The sequence below is a fragment of the Scyliorhinus canicula genome, chromosome 11 (assembly GCF_902713615.1).
Source record: "Scyliorhinus canicula chromosome 11, sScyCan1.1, whole genome shotgun sequence".
Lineage (NCBI taxonomy): Eukaryota > Metazoa > Chordata > Chondrichthyes > Carcharhiniformes > Scyliorhinidae > Scyliorhinus > Scyliorhinus canicula.
Genome location: NC_052156.1, coordinates 96533115 through 96545554, shown reverse-complemented (window position 1 = coordinate 96545554; position 12440 = coordinate 96533115). Strand labels below are relative to the sequence as shown.

Below are 12440 nucleotides of genomic sequence, written 5' to 3'. Positions count from 1 at the left end.
CTCCCTGGTGGCAGGGTCAAGGATGTCTCTGAACAAACACAGGCATCCTGAAGGGGGAGGGTGAACAGCCAGAGGTTGTAGTGCACATAGGTATTAACAACATAGGCAGGAAGAGTGATGATGTCCTGCAGCAGGGGTTCAGGGAGTTAGGCAGTAAGCTAAAAAGCAGAACCTCTAGGGTTGAAATACGGAACAAGGTAAATGAACTTGTTGCGCACGTTGAAATTGGCCGGTACGGTGTTTTGGCCATCACAGAGATGTGGCTGCAAGGGGATCAGGGCTGGAATCGAAATTTCCAAGGATATGTGCTCTATCGAAAGGACAGGCAAATGGGCAAAGGAGGCGGGATTGCATTCTTAGTAAGGAATGAAGTTAAATCGATAGCAAGGAGCGATATAGAGTCATAAGGCATAGAATCTCTATGGCTAGAGTTGAGAAATCGCAAAGGTAAAAAGACCCTGATGGGAGTTATGTACAGGCCCCCTAGCAGTAGTCAGGATGTGGGGCAGAAAATAAATTCGGAGATAGAAACGGCATATAAAAAAGGCAATATCACAATAATCATGGGGAACTTCAATATGCAGTTGGACTGGGAAAATCAGGTTGGCAGTGGATCCCAAGAATTTGTGGAATGTGTAAGAGATGTTTTTTTGGAGCAGCTTGTGACGGAGCCTTCTAGGGAACAGGCAATTCTGGATTTGGTGATGTGTAATGAGGCAGACTTGATTAGGGAACTTAAGGTGAAGGAACCCTCAGAGTTCAGTGACCACAGTATGATATAATTTACCCTGCAGCTTGAGAGGGAGAAGCTGGAATCAGATGTAATGGTATTACAATTGAACAAGGGTAACTACAAAGACATGAGGGAGGAGCTGGCCAGAGTTGACTGGAAAAGGAGCCTAGCAGGGAAGACAGTGGAACAGCAATGGCAGGAGTTTTTGGGGTTATTCGGAAGGCACAACAAAAATTCATCCCAAAGAGGAGGAAACAAGCTAAGGGGAGGACAAGGCATCCATGTCTGATGAGGGAAGTCCAGGACAGTATAAAATCAAAAGAAAAAGCATACAAAGTGGTGAGGGTTGGTGGGAAGCCAGAGGATTGGGACGCCTTTAAAACCGAGCAGAGGACAACTAAAAAAGCAATTGGGGGAGAAGATGAAATATGAGTGCAAGCTAGCTAGAAATATAAAGGAAGATGGCAAAGTTTTGGCAATATGTAAAAGGTAAGAGCGAGACAAAAATAGGTATTGGACTACTGGAAAATGTGCCTGGAGAAGTAATAATAGGAAACAAAGAAATGGCAGAGGAACTGAATAGTTACTTATCATCAGTCTTCACCGTGGAAGACACCAGTGGGATGCCAGAGCTCCAGGAGAATCAGGGGGCAGAGGTAAGTGCAGTGACCATCACTAAGGAGAAGGTTTGGGCAAATGGTAGCATTGTGGATAGCACAATCGCTTAACAGTTCCAGAGTCTCAGGTTCGATTCCGGCTTGGGTCACTGTCTGTGCGGAGTCTGCACATCCTCCCCGTGTGTGCGTGGGTTTCCTCCGGGTGCTCCGGTTTCCTCCCACAGTCCAAAGATGTGCAGGTTAGGTGGATTGCCCCTGATAAATTGCCCTTAGTGTCCAAAATTGCCCTTAGTGTTGGGTAGGGTTACTGGGTTATGGGGATAGGGAGGAGGTGTTAACCTTGGGTAGGGTGCTCTTTCCAGGAGCAGGTGCAGACTCGATGGGCCGAATGGCCTCCTTCTGCACTGTAAATTCTATGAAAACTGAAAGGTCTGAAGGTGAATAAATCAATCAGACCGGATGGACTACACCCTAGGGTTCTAAAAGAGATAGCTGAGGAGATCCTGGAGGCATTGGCGGTGATCTTTCAGGAATCTTGGAGACTGGAAGGTTCCCAGAGGACTGGAAAGTGGCTAATGTAACACCGTTTAAGAAGGGAGGGAAGCAGAAGACTGGAATTATAGGCCGGTTAGTCTGACTTTGGTCATTGGTAAGATTTTAGAGTCTATTATTAAAGATGAAGTCACGGAGTACTTGGAAGTGCAAGATAAAATAGGACAGAGTCAGAAGGGCTTTGTCAAGGGGAGGTCATGTCTGACAAATCTGTTAGAAGTAACAAGGAAGTTAGACACAAGAGAACCAGTGGACGCCATTTATTTAGATTTCCAAAAGGCCTTTGACAAGGTGCCACATAGGAGACTGTTAAGAGCCCATGGTATTAAGGGTAAGATGCTGGCATGGATGACAGATTGGCTGACTGGCAGAAGGCAGAGAGTGGGGATAAAGGTATTTTTTTCAGGATGGCAGCCGGTGACTAGTGGTGTGCCTCAGTGGTTGGTGCTGGGACCACAACTTTGTACAAGAAAGAAGGAACTGAAGGCACTGTTGCTAGATGGTACAAAGATCTGTAGAGGGACAGATAGTATTGAGGAAGGCAGGCGGGCTGCACAAGGACTTGGACAGGAGAGTGGGCAAAGTAGTGGCAGATGGAATACAATGTGGAAAAGTGTGACGTTATGCACTTAGGGGCTGGTGTAGCACAGTGGCTTGTAATGCAGAACAAGGCAGCAGCGCGGGTTCAATTCCTGTGCCGGCCTTCCCGAACAGACACCGGAATGTGGCAACTCGGGGATTTTCACAGTAACTTCATTGAAGCCTACTTGTGACAATAAGTGATTATTATTATTATTATTATTTTTATTATTATTATTACTACTTTGGAAGGAGAAATGGAGGCATAGACTATTTTCTAAATGGAGAATTGCTTAGCAAATCAGAAGCACAGAGGGACTTGGGAGTCCTTGTTCATGATTCTCTAAAGGTTAACGTGCAGGTTAAGTTGGCAGTTAGGAAGGCAAATGCAATGTTCGCATTCATGTCGAGAGGGCTGGAATACAAGACCAGGGATGTACTTCTGAGGCTATATAAGGCTCTGGTCAGAGCCCATTTGGAGTATTGTGAGCAGTCTAGGCCGCGTATCTAAGGAAGGATGTGCTTGTTCTCTCTCACTCTCTCGCTCACTTTCACATTCTCTCACTCTTTCACTCTCTCTGTCACACTCTCACACTCTCTCTCTCTCTCGTTCTCACACCCTCGCTTCCTAGGTCTCTCGGTCTCACTCTCTTGCTCTCACCCTCTCGCTCACATTCTCTCACACTCTCATTCTCTCTGTCACTGCCCCTTTTACCCTTGCTGCGCTGTTACCTCTCCCACAGTTTTCGCAGTGTCAAGTCTTGCAACTTCTTCCCAATAAGTGTTCTGTGCATTACAGTCCCCATAGCAAGTTGGGCAGAATTTAGAGCAGGTCTCAACCTCCTTCACAACTCCATTTTACTTTAAACAGACAGTCCCTGAACAAACTTATAAGCTTTGTATCTGTAGCAATTGTTTTACTTTAAAACCTTATCCACCACTGGTGTTAAACTAAATGGCCCATAGTTACTAGGACTATCCTTCCTTACACCATTTCTTGAATAACTGTCTCACATTTGCCACTCTACAATCCTTTGCATCTCCCCAGTATCTCGGGAAGATTCAAAGCTTAACACAAACCCTTCTGCTCTCTCCAGCACCACTTCTTTTCGCAGCCCGGGAAGCAAGCCATCCAGACTAGGTTCAATTCTGTCGCCACACTACCAGAAGGATGTGGAGGCTTTAGTGAGGGTGCAGAAGAGATTTACCAGGATGATGCTTGGTATGGAGGGCATTAGCTATGAGGAGTGGTTGAATAAACCCGGTTTGTTCTCACTGGAACAACGGAGGTTGAGGGGTGACCTGATAGAGAACTACAAAATTATGAGGGGCATAGACAGAGTGGATAGTCAGAGGCTTTTTCTCAGGGTGGAGGGGTCAATTACTGGGGGGCATAGGTTTAAGGTGCGAGGGGCAAGGTTTAGAGGAGATGTACGAGTCAAGTCTTTTACACAGAGGGTAGTGGGTGCCAGGAACTCTCTGCCGGACGAGGTGGTGGAAGCGGGGACGATAGTGACATTTAAGGGGCATCTTGACAAATACATGAATAGGATGGGAATAGAGGGATACGAACCCTGGAAGTGTAGAAGATTTTAGTTTAGACGGGCAGCATGGTCGGTACAGGCTTGGAGGGCCAAAGGGCCTGTTCCTGTGCTGTACTCTTCTTTTTTCTTTGTTCTAGGTGACATATGCACCCTTAAGCATAGCCAACCTTTCCAATACTTCCTGGCTATCAATTTTCACCCCATCCATTCATTAGCTCTACCATTTCGGCACAGTGGTTAACACTGGGGCTTCACAGCATCAGGGACCCGTGTTTGAGTCCCAGCTTGGGTCACTGTCTGTACAGAGTTTGCACATTCTCTCCCTGTCTGTGTGGGTTTCCTCCGGTTGCTCTAGTTTCCTCCCACATGTCCCGAAAGATGAGCTGCTGGGTGAATTGGACATTCTGACTTTCCGTCAGTGTATCCGAACAGGCGCCGGAGTGTGGCGACGAGGAGCTTTTCACAGTAACTTGATTGCAGTGTTAATGTAAGTCTACTTGTGACATGAATAAAGATTATTATTGTTCCACTGATATTTTGTCAACATTTTCTTCCTTAGTAAATATGGGTACAAAGAAATTGTTAAGTAATTTTAGCCTTACCCTGTGCCTATAAGCATATATCACCCTCTCTGTCCCTGTTTTGTACGGTGAGTGATGTGACTGTGAGGTTTGGATATTACCCCTGATTGTCTTCACTCTGATTTAAGGTGGGGGACCCAACCCTGAGTGTGCTGGAGCTGTGGGGAGCGGAGTATCAGGAGACAAATGCTCTTCTTATGCGCTCGAAGGACTCTGCATTTCTCCGTGCCGTCTGTGGTCGGGAGAAATGTCCAGTTGATTTTGTGGGTAAAATAACAGGAGATGGAAAGGTGAGTCAAATCGCAACTATTACGGTACCCTGGGGGTGGGGGCCATTTGGTGAGGATTTGAGTTGCGGTTGGGGGGGGGGGGGGGGGGGGGGGGGAGGGGTTGGGGGGGGTAATGGGGGATTAGTGTTACGGTGAGGAGAGATGGGGGGTGGACAGCTGCTGATAATGTCGACGGATGTGTGTGGTGGTTGTCCGGGAAAGGGTTGGTGATTGGCTTTCGGAAATGGTAGAAGGCAGTGATTGTCAGAGGGCAGTGGCTGATAAACAGTTGACAGAGCAGTGATTGGCTGTGTTCTTTAGGTCTCAGGGCAGTGATTGGCTGTCCTTTGTCATCAGGGCATTGATTGGCTGCCCTTTGCAGGTGTCAGGGCAGTGATTGGCTGCCAGAGTGTTGGCAGGGCAGTGACTGTGTTTGGTCGGACTCGGGGCAATGATTGGCTGCCCTTTGCAGATGTCAGGGCAGTAAGAAGTCTTACAACACCAGGTTAAAGTCCAACAGGTTTGTTTCAAATCACTAGCTTCCAGAGCACTGCTCCTGCCTCAGGTGAAGGAGCAGTGCTCCGAAAGCTAGTGATTTGAAGACCTGGTGTTGTAAGACTTCTTACTGTGCTCACTCCAGTGCAACGCATTGGTTGGCTGTCTGGTGAGGTGCAGTGATTAAATAAGGGTAAGTACAAAGACACGAGAGAGGAGCTGGCCAGAGTTGATTGGAAAAGGAGCCTAGCAGGGAAGACAGTGGAACTGCAATGGAAGGGGTTTTTGGGAGTTATTCAGGACGCACAACAGAAATTCATCCCAAGGACAAGGAAACATGCTAAGGGGAGCACAAGGCATCCATGGCTGACGAGGGAAGTCAAGGATAGCATAAAAGCAAACAAAAAGCATACAAAGTGGCGAGGATTAGTGGGAAGCCAGAGGATTGGAAAGTCTTTAAAAGTGAGCAGAGGGCAACTAAAAAAGCAAAAACGCGTGTGCGAAGATGAAATATGAGTGCAAGCTAGCTAGTAATATAAAAGAGAGGAAGTTTTTTTTTCAATATATAAAAGGTAAGAGAGAGGCAAAAATAGACATTGGACCACTGGAAAGTGGGGCTGGAGAAGTAATAATAGGAAACAAAGAAATGGCAGAGGAACTGAATAGTGACTTTGCATCAGTCTTCACGGAGGAAGACACCGGTGGTATGACAGAGCTCCAGGAGAATCAGAGGGCAGAGGTGAGTGCAGTGGCCATCACTAAGGAGAAGGTTCTGAGGAAAGTTAAAGGTCAGAAAGTGGATAAATCACCTGGACCGGATGGACGATACACTAGGGTTCTAAAAGGGATAGCTGAGGAGATCCTGGCGGCATTGGTGGTAATCTTTCAGGAATCACTGGAAGGGTCCCATAGGACAGGAAAGTGGCAAATCTAACACCGTTGTTTAAGAAGGGAGGGAGGCAGAAGACGGTTATAGACCGGTTAGCCTGACTTCGGTCATTGGGAACATTTTAGAGTCCATTATTAAAGTTGAAATCGCGGAGTACTTTCAAGTGCATGATAAAATAGGACTGAGTCAGCACGGCTTTGTCAAGGGGAGGTCATGTCTGACAAATCTTTTCAAGTAACAAGGAAGTTAAACAAAGGAGAACCAGTGGATGTGATTTATTTAGATTTCCAGAAGGCCTTTGACAAGTTGCTGCATAGCAGACTGTTAAATAAGTGAAGAGAACATGGTTTTAAGGGTAAGATCCTGGCATGGATGGAGGATTGGCTGACTGGCAGAAGGCAGAGAGTGGGGATAAAGTAGTCTTTTTCAGGATGGCAGCCGGTGACGAGTGGTGTGCCTCAGGGGTCTGTGCTGGGGCCACAATGTTTCACAATATACATTAATGATCTTGGAGAAGGAACTGAAGGTACTGTTGCTATGTTTGCAGATGATACAAAGATCTGTAGAAGGACATGGAGTATTGAGGAAGCAGGTGGGCTGCAGAAGGACTTGAACAGGCTAGGAGAGTGGGCAAAGAAGGGGCAGATGGAATACAATGTGGAAAAGTGTGAGGTTATGCACTTTGAAAGGAGAAATGGAGGTATAGACTATTTTCTAAATGGGGAAATGCTTAGGAAATCAGAAGCACAAAGGGATTTGGGAGTCCTTGTTCATGATTCTTGGGGCCTCACGGTAGCATGGTGGTTAGCATCAATGCTTCACAGCTCCAGGGTCCCAGGTTCGATTCCCGGCTGGGTCACTGTCTGTGTGGAGTCTGCACGTCCTCCCCGTGTGTGCGTGGGTTTCCTCCGGGTGCTCCGGTTTCCTCCCACAGTCCAAAGATGTGCGGGTTAGGTGGATTGGCCATGCTAAATTGCCCGTAGTGTAAGGTTAATGGGGGGATTGTTGGGTTACAGGTATACGGGTTACGTGGGTTAAGTGGGGTGAGCATTGCTCGGCACAACATCGAGGGCCGAAGGGCCTGTTCTGTGCTGTACTGTTCTATGTTCTATTCTCTTAAGGTTAACATGCAGGTTCGGTCGGCAATTAGGAAGGCAAATGCAATGTTAGCATTCATGTCGAGAGGGCTAGAATACAAGACCTGGGTTGTACTTCTGAGGCTATATAAGGCTCTGGTCAGAGCCCATTTGGAGTATTGTGAGCAGTTTGGGGGTTATTCGGGAAGCACAACAGAAATTCATCCCAAGGAGGAGGAAACATGCTAAGGGGAGCATGCTAAGGGGAGTCAGACCGCATTTGGAGTATTGTGAGCCCCGTATTTAAGGAAGGATGTGCTGGCCTTGGAAAGGGTCCAGAGGAGGTTCATAGAACATAGAACGATACAGCGCAGTACAGGCCCTTCGGCCCTCGATGTTGCACCGACATGGAAAAAAACTAAAGGCCATCTAACCTACACTATGCCCTTATCATCCATATGCTTATCCAATAAACTTTTAAATGCCCACAATGTTGGCGAGTTCACTACTGTTGCAGATAGGGCATTCCACGGCCTCACCACTCTTTGCGTAAAAAACCCACCTCTGACCTCTGTCCTATATCTATTACCCCTCAATTTAAGGCTATGTCCCCTCGTGCTAGCCACCTCCATCCGCGGGAGAAGGCTCTCGCTGTCCACCCTATCTAACCCTCTGATCATTTTGTATGCCTCTATTAAGTCACCTCTTAACCTTCTTCTCTCTAACGAAAACAACCTCAAGTCCATCAGCCTTTCCTCATAAGATTTTCCCTCCATACCAGGCAACATCCTGGTAAATCTCCTCTGCACCCCTTCCAAAGCTTCCACGTCCTTCCTATAATGAGGCGATCAGAACTGTACGCAATACTCCAAATGCGGCCGTACTAGAGCTTTGTACAACTGCAACATGACCTCATGGCTCTGGAACTCAATGCCTCTACCAATAAAGGCCAACACACCATAGGCCTTCTTCACAACCCTATCAACCTGGGTGGCAACTTTCAGGGATCTATGTACATGGACACCGAGATCCCTCTGCTCATCCACACTACCAAGAATTTTACCATTAGCCAAATATTCTGCATTCCTGTTATTCTTTCCAAAGTGAATCACCTCACACTTCTCCACATTAAACTCCATTTGCCACCCCTCAGCCCAGCTCTGCAGCTTGTCTATGTCCCTCTGTAATCTGCAACATCCTTCCGCACTGTCTACAACTCCACCGACTTTAGTGTCGTCTGCAAATTTACTCACCCATCGTTCTGCGCCCTCCTCTAGGTCATTTATAAAAATGACAAACAGCAACGGCCCCAGAACAGATCCTTGTGGTACACCACTCGTAACTGAACTCCATTCTGAACATTTCCCATCAACTACCACTCTCTGTCTTCTTTCAACTAGCCAATTTCTGATCCACATCTTTAAATCACCCTCAATCCCCAGCCTCCGTATTTTCTGCAATAGCCGACCGTGGGGAACCTTATCAAACGCTTTACTGAAATCCATATACACCACATCAACTGCTCTACCCTCGTCTACCTGTTCAGTCACCTTCTCAAAGAACTCGATAAGGTTTGTGAGGCATGACCTACCCTTCACAAAACCATGCTGACTATCCCTAATCATATTATTCCTATCTAGATGATTATAAATCGTATCTTTTATAATCCTCTCCAAGACTTTACCCACCACAGACGTTAGGCTCACCGGCCTAACTGGGGGTTATCTCTACTCCCCTCCTTGAACAAAGGGACCACATTTGCTATCCTCCAGTCCTCTGGCACTATTCCTGTAGCCAATGATGACCTAAAAATCAAAGCCAAAGGCTCAGCAATCTCTTCCATGGCTTCCCATCAGGATTCTGTTGTTCAGAAGAATGATCTATGGAGTGAAGAGCTTGTCGTATGAGGAACGGTTGAGGACTCTGGGTCTGTACTCGTTGGAATTGAGAAGGATGAGGGAGGATCTTATTGAAGCTTACAGGATACTGTGAGGCCTGGATAGAGTGGACGGGGAGAGGATGTTTCCACTTGTAGGAAAAACAAGAAGCAGAGGACACAATCTCAGACTAAATCGATGATCCTTTAAAACAGAGATGAGAAGGAATTTCTTCAACCAGAGGATAGTGAATCTGTAAAACACTTTGCCGCAGAAGGTTGTGGAGGCCAAATCACTGCGTGTCTTTAAGTCAGAGATAGATAGGTTCTTGATTAATATAGGGATCAAGGGTTATGGGGAGAAGGCAGGAGACTGGGGATGAAAACAATATCGTGGATGGAAAGAAATATCAGCCAGGATTGAATGGCGGAGCAGTAGCGATGGGCGAATGGCCTAATTCTGCTCCTGGGTCTTATGGTCTCATGGTTATATGATTGGCTGTCTGGATAGGGGGCGGTGTTTGGCTGTCTGGAGAAGGGACGGTGATTTTCTGTCTGGAGAGGGGGCGGTGATTGTCTGGAGTGGGGACAGTGATTGATTGGCTGTCTGGAGAGGGAGCAGTGATTGGTTGTCTGGATGGAGGCAGTGATTGGCTCTCTAGAGGGGGATGGGGGTGAGGTCATTGATCTATAGGGAAGAGGTGAGTTGCCAAGATTGCTTGAACAGATGTTAATGAGGTTATTTTACAGATTGTACTCGTTGATGATCGGAACACTGCTGGAAAATCCGAGGTGACACAACAATCTGCAACATGTCCTGTGGATCTGAAGCTGGAATGGGTCCTGGGAAAAATGCCCCAGAAGGTGAGGAATGATATGATAGGTGGAGGGGCTGAACCGATGGCAGATCCAGCTTGACTGATTGGCTGAGCGATGTGCTTATCCTGATTGTGCATCCACCCAGCTTCAACAGTGAGCTGAGCATGTCTGGTGGGTTTACAGTGGGATGGTGCAAGTGTTTTCTGGAATCTTGCAGATTTATTCTATGGGGTTATGGGGATAGGGTGGAGGTGTTGACCTTGGGTATGGTGCTCTTTCCAGGAGCCGGTGCAGACTCGATGGGCTGAATGGCCTCCTTCTGCACTGTAAATTCTATGATTCTATGATACCACCAAGAAATCTCCCCCTAAACCAAAAAGGATCGAACAATCCCTAAGAAATCTTCCCCTAAACCACAAAGAGTCGAGATATCACCAAAGGATCGAGATAGCACCAAGAAATCTCCCCCTAAACCAAAAAGGTTGGGAAATTCTATGTGGTGCACAGGGATTCCCTTGTCCCTGACTCCTAGACAGACTTAGGTGGGTGCTATTCGGATGAAACTAATTTTTCAAGTTAATCACCGGTATAACCCATACCTTTTCTAGAAAATTTCATTTACTTATCACTTAAAAGCACTGCACACGGGTCAGGCTTTTTAAGTAGAATAAGTATGAAATGAAATGAAAATGAAAATCGCTTATTGTCACAAGTAGGCTTCAAATGAAGTTACTGTGAAAAGCCCCTAGTCGCCACATTCCGGCGCCTGTTCGGGGAGGCTGGTACGGGAATTGAACCGTGCTGCTGGCCTGCCTTGGTTTGCTTTCAAAGCCAGCGATTTAGCCCTGTGCTAAACAGCCCCTTAAAGTAAACTTTACCATTGGAAGTAATAGCAATTCTTTCAAGATATTAACTTAAATAAAGTTTATTTTCAAAATTAAAAGATTAAAACTATTTTGTTTAAAAGGATATAACGAATCTTTTTCTTTCAATCAATTGGGCCTTTTAAAAAAAAAAAAATAGCACCTGCCGCCTTTTTTAAAAATAGCAACGGCTCCCTCGAGTCCCAGCACGCAGTCCCAGTTTCCAGTAATGAAATTTTTTTTTTCATAAACAACAATAACTCTCACTGGGGTCGATTCTACACATACCCACAGATAAAAATAATGGCCAACCATCTTTTCTTTCTCCCCGCAACATGGTCAAAGATTTGACATGATTTTTAATTGAATGGCGGGTAGATGAGCCCTAAGGCATGGACTGGTGATGTCCCGTTCCTCCAAAGACACCAGCTCAAGTTGGTCATCCGCTCACTTCGCCCAACACCTGCTCACCAAACAAAATTCCCAAGTCCTCCCAGGACAACACCCACGGCTCAAATGCCACATTTTTCAATTTTTTATTACACCCCCTCTTGGCATTTGAAACATGCCATAAATTCATCCATCGCTTGCACTAGCGCTGACATTCCTTATTTGGAAATCACCATGAATCATAGTGGCAGTTGTCCAGAAAGGTAACACAGTAATTATTTGCCGTGCGTTCCACTATCTCCAAGGCATATTACCTCCTCAGGATAGCAGCACCGGAGAAACCTTCTCATGTCCCTTAGGATCAATAAGCCACTCAATCCAACAGTGATCAAAAAGGTTTGTTTACTTATTGCTGGTATGTTATCGTCTCATTCGTTTTGCTTCATTGGTCTTCTAGATTACTATGTCATGTATCAATCACCTGCACTCGTTCCTACTACTGGCCCTGAAATATTTAATACATCTAGCTGTTTGGTATTCAACCCAATAGAACCCATTGTCTTCACATTAAACCATTACAAATACAAAGTCAAAGAAATTAAGTCTTATCTTAACACATTACTTGGTAATTAATCACACAAACAGCTTGTGTGTTACAGCTTTTCACATTTCGAGCAATTCTCACAACTTCAACAACAAAATAAAATACAATATTTACACATAATTTCATGGTCTCACTAGAGTGCTTTATGAGCCAGCACTTATGATCATTAGTCCAAATGTATAAATCTCACACGGTATTAACAACATCAATTAATTGGCATCTCTTATGGCAAGCCATGTTAAGTTCTTTTTCATACATACATAACAATTTTTAATAATATATACAACGTTTTCTTAATAACTATTATAATGCCTTAAGGCAACTCGGTTTACCTGTTTACACATTGGTTGTAAATTTCCTTCCGTAACATCAAAAAAATAACAACTAACAAAATTTCTTCAAGACTATTTTCTTTTTAAATTGTGGGGGTTCCTCGTCAGTGACTGTTGCCTGTCAAGACCCTTCAATAAATCCATCTCTTGGTAAACGTCCCTTTGAGACAATTGATCATTCATCCACTGATATTCAGGACACGCGTCCAATCAGAGATGTG

The 12440-nt window shown here is 45.6% G+C and overlaps 1 protein-coding gene across 1 annotated transcript in view; it reads left to right on the top strand.

Moving 5' to 3' along the window:
• Positions 1-12440, top strand: part of pfas (phosphoribosylformylglycinamidine synthase) — a 308371-nt gene that overhangs the window by 220520 nt on the left and 75411 nt on the right. Inside the window, exons 14-15 of the mRNA XM_038812199.1 lie at positions 4735-4896; positions 9962-10075. Coding sequence (XP_038668127.1) covers positions 4735-4896; positions 9962-10075 — 276 coding nt within the window. The remainder of the gene's footprint in view (positions 1-4734; positions 4897-9961; positions 10076-12440) is intronic.